The sequence below is a fragment of the Sturnus vulgaris genome, chromosome 8 (assembly GCF_052056855.1).
Source record: "Sturnus vulgaris isolate bStuVul1 chromosome 8, bStuVul1.hap1, whole genome shotgun sequence".
Lineage (NCBI taxonomy): Eukaryota > Metazoa > Chordata > Aves > Passeriformes > Sturnidae > Sturnus > Sturnus vulgaris.
This window is the reverse complement of record NC_142250.1, coordinates 37963153-37980966: the sequence shown is the minus strand read 5'-3', so window position 1 is coordinate 37980966 and position 17814 is coordinate 37963153. Positions and strand designations below refer to the sequence as shown.

The 17814-nt window shown below is 46.4% G+C and overlaps 1 protein-coding gene across 2 annotated transcripts in view; it reads right to left on the bottom strand.

Annotated features, from left to right (window-relative positions):
• Positions 1–17814, bottom strand: part of INPP5A (inositol polyphosphate-5-phosphatase A) — a 168563-nt gene that overhangs the window by 78265 nt on the left and 72484 nt on the right. For both annotated transcript variants that reach the window (XM_014890666.2, XM_088169487.1), the window contains exons 5-6: positions 7693–7756; positions 4408–4511 (exon numbers count right to left, since the gene is read on the bottom strand). In XM_014890666.2, coding sequence (XP_014746152.1) covers positions 4408–4511; positions 7693–7756 — 168 coding nt within the window. The remainder of the gene's footprint in view (positions 1–4407; positions 4512–7692; positions 7757–17814) is intronic.

Here is a 17814-nt window from a genome sequence, read left to right as displayed (position 1 = left end):
GCAGCAAGGGCAGCCAAGGTACTGAGCAATAGCCAGCACTGAGCAGCTGCCCTTGCTGTGGTGAGAACTGAGAGCCTCACACAGGAGCCCACACCCCTGTGCTCAGCACACTCAGTGTTCCCCTGACAGGAAACACAGCTCTGTTATGGCAGCCTGCCATAAAAGCAATGTACAATGTCACTCCTGCCTCAGAATTACTTCCTCTCTTCCCTTACAGCAGCTGCTCCAGTAACTACTTGAAGTCAGCAGCTCCACAATGCTCCAGACTGAGCCATTGCCAAAAAGCAACAAGTGCTGGACAGAACCAGGAGGGTTTGGGCTTTTACCTGGCCCAGACAGAAGGCAGCACAGGAGGCCAGGAGGAGCTTCAGCTCCCACTGGAAAAGGTCCCAGAGCTGAGGCTGAATAAAGCAGGAGCACCTGTGCCTCTGTACTGTGAAATAACACTTCTTTCATTGTGCAACTGCTATAGACCCCAACCTGCAAACCACCTTTAGTTACTCATAACTTGAACACACTTGATTCCTTTCACCTCAGAAACAATTCACTTATCAGTAACTTGTCTATTGACCATTAGGAGTGCAGAAGTTAGGAGCTTTCAGGGCTCCTAATGCCCCTAATGCAGCTCCAGGAGCTGGAGTCTGATAGGAAGAGCCATGAGCTCAGATACATCCTGAGCACATGCCTTACATGTCTTGGATCATGTATGTGCTTTAGTATTTCTAAATGAAGTATTCGGAATGCAGGAAGTTTTGGAAACAGAATGTAAGGAAGAACTATAGCTTGGGAAGGAGGAAAGAGAAATTTGCTTTTGATTGCAGATTTCAAAGCAACAATCTTTATTTTTACTTTAACAAATAGTCACTAGCTGCTACACCATCTGTAAGCCAGCATAAAACCAGGTGGAGATGACATAGGTCATCTTATGCTCTCAGAGAGTGATCTACATTTTAAAATAGGAAAAAAAAAATCCTGCTTCATGTCCCAGAAAGGGGATACCACATCTTTCACCTTATATTATTAAGTCTCTTCTCAGATCCTCTGTTAATAGGATTCCTTTAGCCAGCAGATGGATTGTGAATACAGGCAGTTTCATCTACTAAAAGACAACATAAATCATAATTGAGAAAGGAGAGACCGCAGTAAGGTTATCACCATACAGCCTCCTCCATGAAAGGTTTGCATTAAAGCATTAGTGAAATTAATTCATCTTTCATAAGAGCTTTGAGCAGTATCTGTGATCTATGATAACAACCAATTTCTCACTATGAGAAAAAAAAATTACTCAGGCCTGATAGACTACACAAATCTGCTTTTTTTAAAATGGCCTAACATTATCTAGAGTGTTGCTCCCAGAGGCATCATTTGAGGTTTATGCCTTGCCAAGAGGACCCATAAATCAAGGCAGAAAGTTTTGTTAGTTTTATATGCAGTGGGCTGTAATTATTTTGAATTGCATTATGCCTCAATCACTGTAATTACTTTTAGATCATCCTTAAACAACTGCAATAAAAAGAAATCAGTCTTAAACCATTTCTCACACAAAAAATTGCAGATGTGATATGGAAGGTCTGGCTAAAACACACAAGAGCATGTCAGTGCAATGTTTGGGCAAATATGCTGCTCATGCCTTCTGCTGGGTAAAGCCAAATTTCCAAAATGCACATCACTTTGTGGCCTTTTAATTGCTATTGCTCTTACTAACGTTTGTCTAGAGAGAAAACGTGATAGCAAGATAGAAACATAGAATCAAAACTATCTCCCTGTTGTTTTTTGCTATTGCTGTGCCTGTGTGTTTGAGACACTTCTTGGTCTCCAGTTCCAAAGAGAAACAGGGTATTCTAGAAATCACTGCAATTATTTTCTAACTTTTCAGGTCACATGCAAACACAGCGGCTCGGCACACGGCAGGGCGCAGGTGAGGAGGGCACACGGGGTGCAGGGCAGGTGCTGCTGTTGTTGATACCCCTGCACATCCCCTTCCCTCCCGGTGTGCACAGCCCCAGCCTGTCCCAACAGCAGCCCCAGGAGCTGCTGGGGGCAGGAACTCAACTGAGCTTCCAGGGCGCTTCAGAGATTTGCTCAGTACTTAGTTTCATGCATTTGTGGATTTTCTCTTTTCCCGTTTGCTCCTCCTCCGGGCAAACACTGTCCCTGACAAACCCCGGGGTCTCAGAGCAGGGGTTGAAGCCCTGCAAGCCAAGGGAGCAGGGTCACAGCCTCCAGAAGCTGCCCCTTGGCTGCCAGCCCCACAGCCCCCATGGCCATGGAGGATATCCACATCACACAGCCCTGAGGAGCTGCAGCTGCCCGTGACCCCGAGCAGCCGCAGGGGACGAGCCCCATTCCTGCTCCCAGAACTGCGGGGAGAGCCCCACGACCAAGCAGCGCCCCGGGAGACTCGGGAGGGCTGCTCAGGAGGGGCAATAAACAACACTGAGCCACTTACAGCCCGGCCAGGACCACCAGGAAACAAAAACCGAAGGAAATGCAGGAGGAAATCATTCCCCTGGCCCTCAGTGACAACGGCAGCCTGTGCTGCTGCTGGGAGCCACAGCGGCAGCGCTCAGGGTGCTGAGCAGTGCTCCGAGCACTGCAGACACCTTCCAGCTCTGCAGTCACAGCAATGCAGACACAGCAATGCAGACACCTTCCAGCTCTGCAGTCACAGCACTGCAGTCACAGCACTGCAGACACCTTCCAGACCTGCAGTCACAGCAATGCAGACACAGCAATGCAGTCACAGCACTGCAGACACCTTCCAGCTCTGCAGTCACAGCACTGCAGACACCTTCCAGCTCTGCAGACACAGCACTGCAGTCACAGCACTGCAGTCACAGCACTGCAGACACCTTCCAGCTCTGCAGTCACAGCAATGCAGACACAGCAATGCAGACACCTTCCAGACCTGCAGTCACAGCAATGCAGTCACAGCAATGCAGACACCTTCCAGACCTGCAGTCACAGCAATGCAGTCACAGCACTGCAGTCACCTTCCAGCTCTGCAGTCACAGCAATGCAGTCACAGCAATGCAGACACCTTCCAGACCTGCAGTCACAGCAATGCAGTCACAGCACTGCAGTCACCTTCCAGCTCTGCAGTCACAGCAATGCAGTCACAGCAATGCAGACACCTTCCAGCTCTGCAGTCACCTTCCAGCTCTGCAGTCACAGCAATGCAGTCACCTTCCAGACCTGCAGTCACAGCAATGCAGTCACAGCAATGCAGACACCTTCCAGACCTGCAGTCACAGCACTGCAGTCACCTTCCAGCTCTGCAGTCACAGCAATGCAGTCACAGCACTGCAGACACCTTCCAGCTCTGCAGTCACAGCTCTGCAGTCACAGCAATGCAGTCACAGCAATGCAGTCACCTTCCAGACCTGCAGTCACAGCAATGCAGACACAGCAATGCAGTCACAGCTCACTGCAGTCACAGCAATGCAGTCACAGCACTGCAGTCAGTCACTGCTGCAGCTCACTGCAACTGCAGCAAGAACAAACACCTGAGGAGCCAGCTCAAGTTCCCTCAAAATGCTGTAACATTTAACTTCAAAGAAGTATTTCAGATGTTTTTTCACAGGAAGTAAATGCTTTGCAAAATTATGTCAAAGGCGCTTTTCTTTCCAGTACTGAGATATAAAAATAAATAATTTAGTGTCAAAGTAAGGAAAAAGAACAACCTTCACCCTATCAATCCTGTAACTATTTATGCAATGCTCTGCCAGGCACACAAGCACTGTGTAAATAACTCTAAGTGTGTATATGTACAAATTCTGAATTAATTTTAGGAGTTTATTTAGTTCTTCCTTTTATTAAAGTAGTGACTTGCCTGTTTGAACCACAAATGTTACAGGAGTTCAACAAATTTATTCACTTGGTTTGAGGAGAACATTAACCATTAAAAACCTATGTTCTAGATGTTCTTAAGAAATTAAAACTGAGAAAATTAAACATCAAAAGGGAAAACATCAAAGAAAAGAGGTCTGCACTTGCAGGTGCAGTGCAAGAAACCCCTCAGCTCTGCTTGTGCTTGGGTTTTGACAAGACCATCAGTCTCAAGCACAAAAGGGAGCTGAGGGCAGCCTCAGAGCACAGCACCAAGGTGTGCTCGGCTCAGGTGTCCCCCCCCAGGGCAGCTCCTGGGCCAGCCCTGCTGCAGCTCCTGGCCTTTACAGCCACAAACGAGCCTTTTCCCCACTGTCCTCACTCTCCACAAGGATTTCTTACTGGATTTTGGTAGATCATGTCATGACTTAAAACATGTATTACAGGTGTCAAAAAAACAACAGACAAAATTCCAAGATTCCATCCTGCCCTTATCACTGAGAGGAGCTGCTCAAGAGTAGCCAGAGGAAATTAAAATCAAACCTAGTATTTGGGAATGCTTCACAGTTCTGTACATACCTCAGGGAAATAATCCTGTGGAAACTTCTCTTTTTCCAGCATAGGTGTGCTTTCTAAAGTGTCAGAGTAGATTTCTTTCCCAGTAACCTTTTTATACTTCTTAGCTAGGAAGAGAGATAAACCAAAATTAACATCCATAACTTCAACATTCTGAGCATCTTCTCATGCTTATTGGCAAAGCAGAAGCATCTGCAAAACAGCTGGAAAATCAACAGGATCTTATCAAAGATGTGCAAGCACTGAACTGCTCTGGGGAAATGAACAGCTCTGTTTCTGTCAGACACACAGAAGCTACACAGGGCTGGCTTTGTCATTTCTGCTGTGCAGAGCCTGTGCAGGGCTGGGCTCTGATGGAGAGCCTGGTCTCTGCACACCTTTGCACTCCAACCCCACCTCACTGCTCTGACCCTGGAGCCCCTGGGCTCCCTCAGATCAGCCCTTCCTGGCCATCAGCACCAGCTCGGGTTATTTCAGCAGGAATGGGTGCTGGGCTTGTACAAGAGACTCGGTGGTGATGCACATCCCTTTCCAAAATCTCCACCACAGACAGAAACAACACAGACTGCCATGGATCTACTCAGCTCATGAATGAGAGATTCTCCTCCTTGATCCACTTTAGACTTGGTTTCTCACCTGATGAGAGCCATGTACTGGCACACCTAAGGCAAGAACCTGACTTAGTTTAACTCCTCTGACACAGCTGCCATTATGCTGGACTTACTCAACTGGATCCAGTTTCAACTGGGAATGTGTGAGAGAAAAACTCCAAGTATTATCAAGAGCCCTAAACTGTTCAGTCCTACTGGATATCTGAGGAAGCATTTACTGTAACATAGCACTATGTTTTTTGGGGAAAAAAGCTGTAATTTTTTATGTGCCCACCCCTCTGAGGCCTGGCTCCCACAAGACAACTGAACAAATATCCTGATAAACTGATCTGGCATCATTCTGAGTAGATGGTGGAGGGATGTGCCTCTTGCAGCACGTTTAACAGTGTCAGCAAAGATCCTGATGCCTTCTGAGCTACACAAAAGACTTGGCAGAACTGCGAGGACTGAAGGCAGCTGCTGGGAGCCCTTCAGTGACAGCTGGCAGAGGGGACACCTCTCCATCCCCTGCGTGGCACTGACAGCCCTGTGAGCCAGGGCTCGTGGGCAGCAGGGCAGCACAGGCTGCCCCAGCCAGCCCAGGGCACTGCCCTGCTGGCCCCTGCTGGCCCTGCCCGAGCACGAGATCCTGGCTGGGAGCAGGAGTGGGCAAACTGGCCTGACCCCCCTCTGCGAGGACACCCCCTGAACAGACAGCCTGGCACCACTTTAAATGGAAAGAAAACTTCTGGGCCTCTGACCACTGCCAAAAAGCCCAAGAGATCGACTGCAGCATATAATATGTGAGGCTGCAGGAGAAAACTGGTCCTATGCTAAGATGCAGATAGGTCTTCCTGAGATCTCAGAAGCAGCAACAATCTTTTTTTTCCCAGTCTGTATTCAGTCACATCCAACTGTGCAGTGAATTTTGAAAAGCAACAGTGATGTTCCAGGAATACTGAATCGTGTATAAACATCTATTTTTTGCACGCTTTTGAGCAGAACCAGAATTTCATAATGATTTTTGTGCAGAGAATGTTTGTATCCATTTGGATTTTTCTTCTGATTTAAGAGCTTAATACACTGTGAAAACGTCAATAGTCATGAGAGAAGAGGCAAGTTTTACATTTCCCCTGAAAGATGGGAGCCTTTGGGGTCATATTTTACAAACCCTATGCTGGGAGATGGATTCTGCTCTGTTACAAGAAGAGTGTGTGACTTACAACACCAATTCACCCATTTCCCCAGAGTTTTATTAAGAGTTTTTTCCTTCTAAATGATGTTTGGGCCAAAGCCATCCTTATGAGCATGGTTCACATTCCAGTTGGCTCTGCTAAGGTTTTGCCAAGCAGAACAAAGCAGTGACCATTTAAAGCATTTCTTTTCTGGAACCAGTTTATGGTTTTCCTATGAATGTTTATGTTTATGTTTTCCTCTACACTTTTTTCTTCCATTTTCTCACTTTTTAAAAGTTCTTACACTTTCTTTTAAAAGCTGTACAGTAGCAAACAAAGACTGAAAATGCAGAAAGCTCCTCTGCTCCTACAGCAGCTGTGACTCCCCTGTCAGGTATTGCTGGAGCAGGACACCTGTGTGTGTGAGCACGGGCAGGGACCTCCAGGTGGAGTCTGGGGAGAAGCTGCTGCTGCTCCTCCAGTGCTGCTGGGATGGAGCTGAGGGCTCAGGTGTGCTGAGACAGCTCCCCCACCCCTGGCACACAAAGCCATGTGCACAGCAGAGTCACACAGGGGACAGCAAAGTGTCCCACCCAGGGGCTGGCACTCAAATCACTCTGTCTGGGACATCACAGCAAAAATGTTCCTGCAGCACTGAAAGCAGTGCTAACAGGAGGATTTATGTTGGCTAAGTCTTGAATTGCACATACACAGAAATACTGCTCAAATATTTCAGGGCAGGAAGACCCTGTATCCTCAATTACACGAGCAGAGAGAAGCTGTCTGCTGAGAACAAAAAGAATTTATCTGTATAATTATGGCAATTAGTTCAGTCCAGAGTCACTGCCATTTCAACAGTGCCTCACATTAATGGGATGCTAGATGTAGTATTAATGTGACTCAGCTCAGTAAGCTAAATGAATCTCAGGATATTTTTGTATTAAATACATTCAGTTCTCAACTGAAATGACATAAATTTTCTATAATCTTTTCTGTGATATTTCTAATATTTAATGTAGATAGCCTAGCATTACTTTCCAGCTTGTGAGACACAGCAAGACCTCCAACCCAAAGGATCACTGTGGGTTAAAGCAGTGCCCCCCTCCTGCTGACCTGCTCTGCTCCCAGGCAATTCCAGCCATAAATCCAGCTCAGCTGCTTTGCAAAAACCACCACTGTTGGGCAGTTAAGGTCTTGGTCCTGATCTGATCTACATGGAGGAACCTTGTGGCCATTCAGAGTTTTCTGCAATGCTCAGGGATCACTGTGGACCTAAAGGTGCATGGCAGTGATTAATGCTCTGTGCCTGGTCCACTGACTTCTTCTAAAAGGTCTAGGAAAGGTAAGAAAAGCAACACCTGTCACCAAGGGACTGCCTGCATTTTACAGGAGTGTGCTTAACATGGAAACACTGCCAGGTACCACCACCAGAAAAGAGGATGGAAGAGCTGCCTTGATATTAAAAACATCTTAAGCATTTAAAACATTTTAAACATTTAAAAACATTTAATTCCTTTGCTTACCTTTAAAATCAAACTGGTAGATGTTTTTCAAAGATTCATGAAGAAAGTAAAAACTTCCTAGAGCCTGTAAAAAAAACCAAACAATAAAACACGAAATTATAAAAATATATACACTTTGGCTAATAAAACCCAAAAGAGCATCAGGCTTTCCAATTGGAAAAAAACCCAAACTCAAGAAATGAAAGACTGATCAATAAAATTACTGATGTTTACATTTTCTGAGATCTAGTGAAATATTGTTTTCTTTTGCTGCTTCTCTGCCATTATAAGGATGATCTGTAACAGCTGACTGACCATGACAAGGGCACTGCCAGGTGTACATTTAAACACCAAATAAATGTGATTGGTGACACTGACAGATGCATTTCTGAGCCCCCAAAATAGGCCCTTTTTTATAACTTTTATAATTTTATAACAATTCTGTTATAAAAACCTGAATTTCTTCTTCACCTTCAAAGCAAACCCAAAGCTTTTGGAGCATGTGGTACAGGAAATGAGGGCACTTTGGAAGTTTTCTAACTTGCACCTAAAGCCTCTGCAGACGAGGCTCCAGGACCTCCCAGCACAGCCTGACGTGGTTCTTCCCTACCCTGAAACTGAAATAATTCCTCAACAGGGACATCCCCCCCTGCCTTCCTGCTGCAGGCTCCTGTCCAGGTGCCCCTGCAGGGCTGCCCATCCCTGGGCTCACAGGGTCCCTCTGGGATCTCTTTGGGGTCCCTCCCTGTCCCCACTGGTGTCACGGGGGCTTGGCCACTTTGACCACTTTGCTGCTGGCTTTGTCCTCTCCACAGACATGTCATTTACTGCCTTTCCCCAGCTCATGGGAGGAGAATTACATATTAGAAGAGAGCAAATGAAAATCAAGTAAGAATTAAAAAAAAAAAAAAAAAAAAAAAAAACCAGGGCAAATAGATTTTATGGTGGGATATTTAAAAGGAAAAAAAAATATTGAAAGGAGGACTTGCTGAGCCGTTAGATACATCTGATACACCCAACAGAAATGGAGAAAAAAACCAGCCAGTTACTGGATAAACTCTTAATAAGAAGAATAAAGAAGTAACACATTAACCAACCAGGATGATTTGATTCCAAAGCCCCTCCCAGCCCAGCATTTTTGAGGAGATGCTGCACTCAGAGCCCAGCCCTTGGCTGAGGTCCTGCCCCTCTCCTTGGCACATCAGGCCACCCAAGAGAAAACAGTGCCACGTGTTTAATGGATGAGAACACGTCCCTGTGACCCAGGCACATCCCTCCGGGTTTCTTTTCTCTGACATGGAGGAGGCAAGCGAGGAACTGCAGGAGACTCGAGGTTGGGTGTGCTGCAACCAGCACACATTGCCAGGAGAAAATAAATCCTGGGACAGGACAAAGACACTGCCACTGATATTGCCACCTGGCCCAGCTGCTTCTCCAATGGCCAGGGCAAAATCTGACATATATACAGGTAACCTTTGGTAAATAATAACACTCTTTAAGAACTCACAAGGATGCAGCTTTTTTTTCTTCCATGGCCTTCAGAAGAAATAGAAAGGAGCCTTGGCAAGCATCTGGAAAGTTCATCCCAAATGCCTCAAAAGTCTGACAAATTTCAAAGCAAATGGAAAAGGGATCCTGGCATGGGAAATCCTAAGCCCTGTCAGTAACACATGGTGACCCAGCCGACCTGGAAGATGTCAGTGATGATTTGAAGTGAGCTTTTCCTTTCTGCCCCGGGGCAGGCAGCAGAACTCGCTGGGAAGGGAGCCTGGAGGTGCCCAGCCCCAGCCCGGGCTGCTCAGGGCATTGCCCAGCACACCCAGAGCCCTCCTGGGCTGGAGCCTGCTCTTCATCCTGAGCCTCACCACCCTCCTCTCCCTTCGCTCTCATTGGAATATTTCCCCATGCCTCAGCTGAGATGGAAATCAAGTATTTGGAAATAGTGACCGATCCAAATCAGGTACAAATAATGTTAAAAAACAGGTGACCATTTAAATCTAGGTGACAGAATTGTGAACCCCAAAGCTTCCCTGTGTAGCATATCAACAAGTAAACCAAGAAAAAACAGATGCTCTAAACCCTGTCTCACTTAGGGTGTCATAACTCCATTAAAAACAGTACTGCCATTCATGCTGAAGCTACAACTTCACTTCTGAGTGTCACAATTTGCTCATTGCTCAACTTTGTACAGTTTTAATCCCATTTTTAAAATCTAATTTTTAAGACTTATGCAGCAGGAGTTTGGTTTGAGAGTCTACACTTGTGGCAGGAGTATCAGCTACTCGTGCACAATGAATGTGTGACAGTGATGAAGTAACTGTGTCAGGTTCCAGGAGCTGGTACCACTCACACTCAGACTGGCTGGGACTGTGCAGTTCCAAACACTCCACTAAAAGGAATCCAAGCTAGAATGGAATGGAAATTACAGCTATCGTTATCTGCCACATTATTATAGACTTAATCAGGCTTAGGTACATAAATGGACACTTGTAAAAGTGATGGAATGCACTTTTAATTCCCTGTCCTAACACAATGAAATATATTAAAAAACCTTCCAGGGCCTACTGCCTAGACCCTTTTGTTGAGGCGATTATGTTAATTCAATTTATTTCTCATAAAATGCCAGTTTAACAATAAAGTTAAATGAGATTAATTTAAAGTCTAAGAGCTTTGCTTTATGTTCTTATTTACAGTTTCAGTATCCTTTGGAAAAAGCAATACTAGTCCACACAGCAGCAGCAGCACATACAATATCTAAGTGATAGAACACAGGAACACATTACAGATTATAAACCACCTAAACAACTTTTAAACATCTCAAACATAAGGAAAGAAAGCTATTATTTGTTCCACTGAAAAGGTTGCTGAGATGGATGACTTCTGCTGTTAGGAGTAATTTTCCACACCACCTGTAACCAGGTGTTTCTGCTCAGGTGGAAGCTCAGTGGTGACGCTGTCACTGTCCCTCCTCAGTCCCAGTGACACCAGTGCCTCACCACAGCACACCTGGAATATTGCAGCCCTTCTGGGGCAGAAATCTGGAAAATAACCCCGAGGGCCACTGAGGCTGACCCGCCCCCACAGCAGGGACGATTAATTCTGCACTGTGCCCTCCAGACAGAGCTGCCCTCCCCTGAACAGATCAGCCTGGAGCTCACCTGCAGCACCCAGAGCAGCCCAACTTCTGAGCTCAGGGCTCACACACAGCACAAAAAACAAATACAGCACAAAAAATACAGCACAACACAGCACAGCACAAAAAATACAGCACAAAAAACACAGCACAGCACAAAAAACACAGCACAATACAACACCTGTCACCTGCACGGAGCTCACACACACACACCTGTCACCTGCACGGAGCTCACACACACACACACACCTGTCACCTGCTCACACACACACACCTGTCACCTGCACGGGGCTCTGCTGCCCCAAGGCTTGCCCAGGGATGGCACGGGCTCTGCTGCCCTGTCTCACTGCAATGAATGCAGGCAGCAGCCACAGCTGCTCTGCTGCATTTCCCAAGCAGTCTGCAAACACAGATTCTATTTCTAAGGGGCCTTGGGGCAGTGATGAATGGATGGCTCACAGTTAGGCTCAGATCAGAGAGCTCCCAGCTCATCAGGCCAGCCTGGCAGCCCCTGGTCTGTAACTAAACCCAGCTCATTGTACTCAGTGCCACCAGAGGTTTCTAGACCAGCCCAACCTGTGCCTCAGGGATACAGGGACAGCACATGTTACTCCCAGGACTGATCAGCCAGCTGAACTGGGCAGGAATTGTTCCCGGGAGGGTGGGCAGGGCTGGCACAGGGTGCCCAGATTTGCTGTGGCTGCCCCTGGATCCCTGGCAGTGCCCAAGGCCAGGTTGGACATTGGAGTTGGATCAGGGACAGTGGGAGGTGTCCCTGCCATGGCAGGGGTGGAATGGGTGGGATTTGGGATCCCTCCCAACCCAAACCATGATTCTATGAATCCTTGATTTATAGCTTGCTAATAAATCAGGAGCTGACAAGACACGAAGGACTTGATGAGTCTGAGGTGCCCAGCTATGCCCAGAGGTACAGGGACACCTCAGAGCAGCAGCCGTGGCCATGAGGGAATACCACCCAGGCACTGCCAGTAACTCAGTGCCAAAACAGAAAGGCAGAGGGCACAGCCACGAACAACACTTGGCCAAGTGCTTAAGAAACACACAACATGGTAAAACAGATTCTTCTGCTGTCCCCCTGCTCACTAAAACCAACAGCTTGGCTTTAACACCCCTGAAATCAGTCAGACCAGCACCCAAGATCCTGTAGGCACCGCAGGGAAAATTCCCTTTGTAAACTCCCGAGACCTTTTTCGATATCACAGCCACTAACTGCAGAGTACACAGGCAAACACATCCTGCCTTTTGTGAGCACGGCCCTTATGGAGCGCTCAGGAGCTCGGGGAAAGGCCAGGCACTTTATCTCAGGCGCTGCTGCTGTTAACAAAAAGCCTTTTCCGGCCTGACAGCAGCACCTGGCTGCTCCTCCCAGGTGTGCGTGCGCACCTGCACTGCACTGGAGACAGCAACGCCTCACCTGGGGGGAGCAGCTTCTCCAGAGGAGCTTCACATCCCCCACAGAGGGACTATGCAGGAAAACCCAGGCACCTTGTCCCTGTTAAACACACTGAGGCTGAACATTCACTGCATTTAATTAGGATCCAGAATGATTCTCATTACGGCATTAGAGATTTCTTTCATGATTCCATACAGAAAGACTCGTCTGGGAAAAGCAGTGCTGATGGCAAGAGAAACAATTGGTTCTGATGGATCACAGCATTATTAAAAGCACTATTCCTTTAATTATACAGAAATTTTGCCACAAAAATGTGAAGATTTTAATAGCTATAGGGTTTTTTTAAACAGTTAATTGGCATAATTTCTTTTTAAAGTCCACAATTTCAACTGTGGATATTTAATGCAAAAAGGAAATAGATGAATAAAAGTTTAATTACTGTACAGAGTAAACATTTACTGCACTACCTCACTAAATGTGACAGTTAATATATAAATATTGCTTTAAATATATTTAAAATAAATTGCCAATGATGACACAGAAACTGTAATTCATGTAGTCATAAAATCCATAATTAGCTTTAATGAATATTTAAAGTCAAAGTTCAGCCCAACTTTTTCAATGTTTAACCTCCTATATCAATATGGTTCAAGGAATTCATTTATCATGGAACATGACAATGTCTGAATATGAATTAGCACGAGCACTGCTGACAGGAAGCCCTTATCTGCCACCAGCCTTTTTGGCCCTGCTGAATGTCAACAGTGACTTTGGCACGCCTGACTCTATTGATTGTCCGCCTGCTTTGCTACCAACAATTAAAAAAGTATTTCACATGTTTATAAACCCGACCATCAAGAGCAGCATTAGTTTCCCATTAGCCAGATGGAGTCTGTGAGCAGCCCCCTCTCAGGCAGGGCCAGCCCAGCCAGGCTGACAGCAGTGTCACACTGGAGCTGCCACGGGCACTGCACGGGCTGGAATCAACCCTGTCCCAGTCTGGGCTCATCCATGTCCCAGGGATGCTGGGGAGCCTTCAAACAAAAACCCAAAACGGGAGAAAGCAGGGCCAGAACCAGCACAGTGGCTGCCTGTGCCCAGGGGCTGCTTGCCACCACCCCAGCAGGGCTGTGGGTGCCCCCCTGCCCCAGGGACTGGGGGTACCTGACACGGCTCAGGTGATGGGCACTGCCCTGGGTACCCTGACACAGGTACAGCCACAGCACAGCAGCTCTGGAATTCTGCTGGGAAACAAGCCACGGCTATCTTGGATTTCTGTGGCAGTTTGGAAATGCTTTGTGCAAACACCTGCCCTTACTTTGCCATAAAATGTCGGTTTTGATACAACTGCCACTTTCCCAAAAACAAAGGAATGGCAGGCTGCAGTACAGGCTGGATCCAGCACACCTGAACAGGGACACACACGAGGCTTGGTACAGTTTCTGTCTGCACACTCAATCCACAGCCGAATTAACACCAACCGTCTAATACCCATTCAAGGTTAAAAAACCAGGCTGGGTACACTGATCAACTCATTATAAAACACTCTATCACTTCTTATTTGCAAACAAATTAGGTGCCCAGCAATTTATCATTTCCTGAATTAGACTTATCAGCTAAAGCACATACAATCCAAGTGCCACTGAGGCTGGCTGCACAGCCCTGCTCCACCTGAAGCACAGACACACGGAGCCTGGTCCGAGCATTCCAAACAATGACACCCCACTCCTGCAGCCTGCAGGGCCAACACACCCACCAGCCCCACTGCAACAGCCCCACTGCAACAGCCCCACTGCAACAGCATTTCAGTGATCACCCCTTCAACAGTGGCACAGCGAGTGTGCTCCAAATACTCACTGAGGAACTTCAGAAACTCTCCAAACAGGCCTATTAAAAACACCTTGGTCTCTATTAAAAACACCTTGGTCTCTATTAAAAACACCTTGGTCTCTATTAAAAACCCCTGTTCAGCTACATGTGCTATTTCCATTAAACCAACTGGAACTGTCCCCTCGAAGGAGTAAAACCAGTGGCAGGACTGGCACTGCACTCTCTTACTCCATAAAACCTAAGCCAATAATTGCATCATCATCTAAACATACAATGTCCATAAATAAAGAATTCCTATGTTTTATTTGTAATACCCACGCTGTGAAGAAGCCACCTGCAGATGTATCTTGGCAGTGTCTCCAGTGCCCCCTTCCCAGTTCAATTTTCTTGGAGTGTTAGAGGCTTCTGGAAGCACCAGGTGCAGCAGGGGGGGATAAAAGAGTGTGTCCAGCTCTAGGAGTCCCTAAATCCTGGGAATTTCTTGACTGTAAGTATTACATCTGTACCTCCAAGTATCCTTCTGCATTTCTAAAATAATTTCCACATACTGGTTTTGCCTTTAGAAGTTCTCCTGCCCTAAAAAAAAACCGGATTTATTTGTAATCCATTTATTTCATGGATCTGCCAGTGTTTCAGCCCGACCCTTCCAGCTGTCCACCTGCACCGTGGAGGGCTCTGTGCCCTGCTCACCTCCCCCTGCCGTGCCCCCGGGCTCAGGGGGCTGCCAGAACCCTCACTGGGCATCCCTGGCTCCTTTCAATGCCACCGTCCCTGCTGTGCCCTCGCTGAGCATCAGCGGTGACATCCAGCCCTGCTTCCTCACTCTGCCTTCTTCAGAGAGCCCTGCAAGTGTGGGACCAGTAACACTGGAACTATCGAGGGGGATAATCACTGCAATCTCACCACTAAAAAAATACAAATCGTTAAATAAATAAATCCTATTTTTTTTGTTTTGCTTTTGTAATAGTCAAGTTAAATGTAATTGAGGAAACAACTGATCTGTAAGTGTTCACACATAGCTTTATATTTGTACTGTTTATTTCTAGTCCCTTTCACAAGATTTTGGTATATTCAGATGGGTTTATCCGTTTAGGTTTCATTCAAGGTTGGGACCTGTCCACATGGCAAACTGGAGTAACTATTTTAAAAATTCTAAGATATCTAAATCCCATTTAAATGCTTAATCAAGAGACCATCCTAAAGAAGAACTTGCTTGCAGTCCTGGCCATCACAGATAGCTCAGAGAGGTCTCTGCCAGCAGCATCCAGCATTGCACATTTTCTGGAACAAAAACGTAGCCCCAGGAGCTTTCATTTTCCCATTCTGGAGACTAATAGAAAAATGAGGGACCTTCAGTTAACATAATCCACCTCTATCACCTCTTAATAATTTTCTAACAGCAAGGGGAAAGTCATATTCAATTTAAAACATTATTTGGGATCAATTAATTTAAGAAGAGAAAAATTAACAAACAAAACCTCTGAGCTTTATATAAACATGTCCAGTGAGTAAATGAGTAACCTTGATGTAACTTAATGTATGAACAAAGAATATTTAATGCCGCTTTTGATACTGACACATTTCACAAAAACATTTCCTATTTTAATTACAAATCCATTAAATTAAAAAAAAAATATCGGACAGAGGTTCTTTTTCTGGAAACCGAGATTAGCGACAGACCTAGGAACAACCCAAGCTAAAGGAAGTGCGTGTGTGCCGAGCACTTATAAAAAGCAGCACTTATCAATATTCCTGAAGGCAAAGTGGAGCCTTGCCAAAGCCATTAATCACGCAGTTATTTCATATTTCTGTTAGCCAGGCACTCCGGAGGCCCCGGTCAGGGTGAGAGGCGGCGCCCCGGCTCGGCACAGGGCACGGAGCTGCGGCAGCCGGAGCTGCGGCCGGCCCGGTGTGCCCGGCACAGACGGGCAGCTGGGCACGGCAGGGCGGCTCACGGCGGCACAGTGTCACACGGGTGTCAGTGTCACACAGTGTCACACGGCGGCACAGGGTGTCACACGGGTGTCACAGTGTCACACAGTGTCACACAGTGTCACAGTGTCACACGGTGTCACACGGCGGCACACGGGTGTCACAGTGTCACACAGGTGTCACACAGGTGTCACACAGGACAGGGTGTCACACAGTGTCACAGTGTCACACGGCGGCACACGGGTGTCACAGTGTCACACAGTGTCACAGTGTCACACGGCGGCACAGGGTGTCACACAGGTGTCACACAGGTGTCACACGGTGTCACACAGGTGTCACACAGGACAGGGTGTCACACAGTGTCACACAGGTGTCACACGGGTGTCACACGGGTGTCACACAGGTGTCACACGGTGTCACACAGGACAGGGTGTCACACAGTGTCACACAGGACAGGGTGTCACACAGTGTCACACAGGTGTCACACAGGTGTCACACGGTGTCACACAGGACAGGGTGTGCCCTCAGCAGCGCTGCTGGGTCTGGGACATGACCTGCACGGAGTCTGAGCAGATGGAACAAGTGCGGGATGTTCAGTGCTCCAGCACAGGTTTCTTCTAGTTAAAAAAAGTCACTTTATCCTGCGGGAAACTGGGAAGCTGTGTGATTCCTGCTACATTGAGCTGATGCTAAATAATTATAATTTTGAAAACTTGAAATCAATACAGTATTTCATTGATACGTTCTAACATAATACACTCCAGATGCCAAATTCAATTTGATGAGGAGGCATTAATGCCCATTTCATTTAGCATTATACAGGTCATCTGCAAATAGGAAAGCACCATGTGGTAAAAGGTTGTATTTAGCGTGTCACAGTCACTGGTGGTTGTTTTGTATCTCAGACAACCTTTGTAGCTGCCTCAAAATAAGAGATGATTGATTTACAAAGTACCAAATTTCAAATTTCATATTCTAGGACTAAACATCAAATAATTGGACAAAGCTGTCCCCTTGTCTGACCCATCACAATCAAGCCCCTTTCAAGGTTGACTGCCTGCATAAGAAATATGTGCATAATTTCATTTTGTCTCCTGTCCAACATCCAATGTTAGAAGTTAATTAAATTGCTTGTCCATTGTATTCATCCACTTACAAAGTTAATGATATTCTGTTCTTGAATTAAAGAGAATTTTATAAAGCCTGTACTATGGAAGCTGGCATGCTGTACACCAAGGAGCTGAACCCTGTCATGGTTCCTGATTGCAGCTCTCCTAATTAGGAAACAAAATGAATGTTTCTGTGTCTGCCAAAGCAGAGGACAAGTCATTCCAACAGCGAAGGTAAATGCTCTGTACAATAGCAACTTAATAATATCTCATGTTTGACTATAATAAATTCTGCAGGATTAATAAACCTGTTAAATTTTTAAATTAACATAACAAAGATGAACTGCAGAAGAACAAGGCAGCCTCGAAAGAGGGTCACAGGTTTGAGGCACAGAACTGCTTCTTGCAAGGGCATCAACCTTGAGGACACTGAAATCATCATTTCTCCTTCTTGCACAGATGAAGAAAGAAAACACAACGCTGTGGCAATCTGCTGGAGAAGCTGGCAACATTCATCATGCCAGCTGTACCCCTCTGGTGCCTTTGCCTTGGCTGCACTGACCTGGCACTTCTGCACCAGTGCTCCTGGGCAAACCCAGCACCAACAACTGCAAACTGTCCAGGAACTGCTGGGGACAGCAGTGACCACCACGAGCCAAAGCCACACTCCAGCACAAAGCCCACATCCCACGGGAGAAAAAATAACCACGGGGTTACTGGGAGAA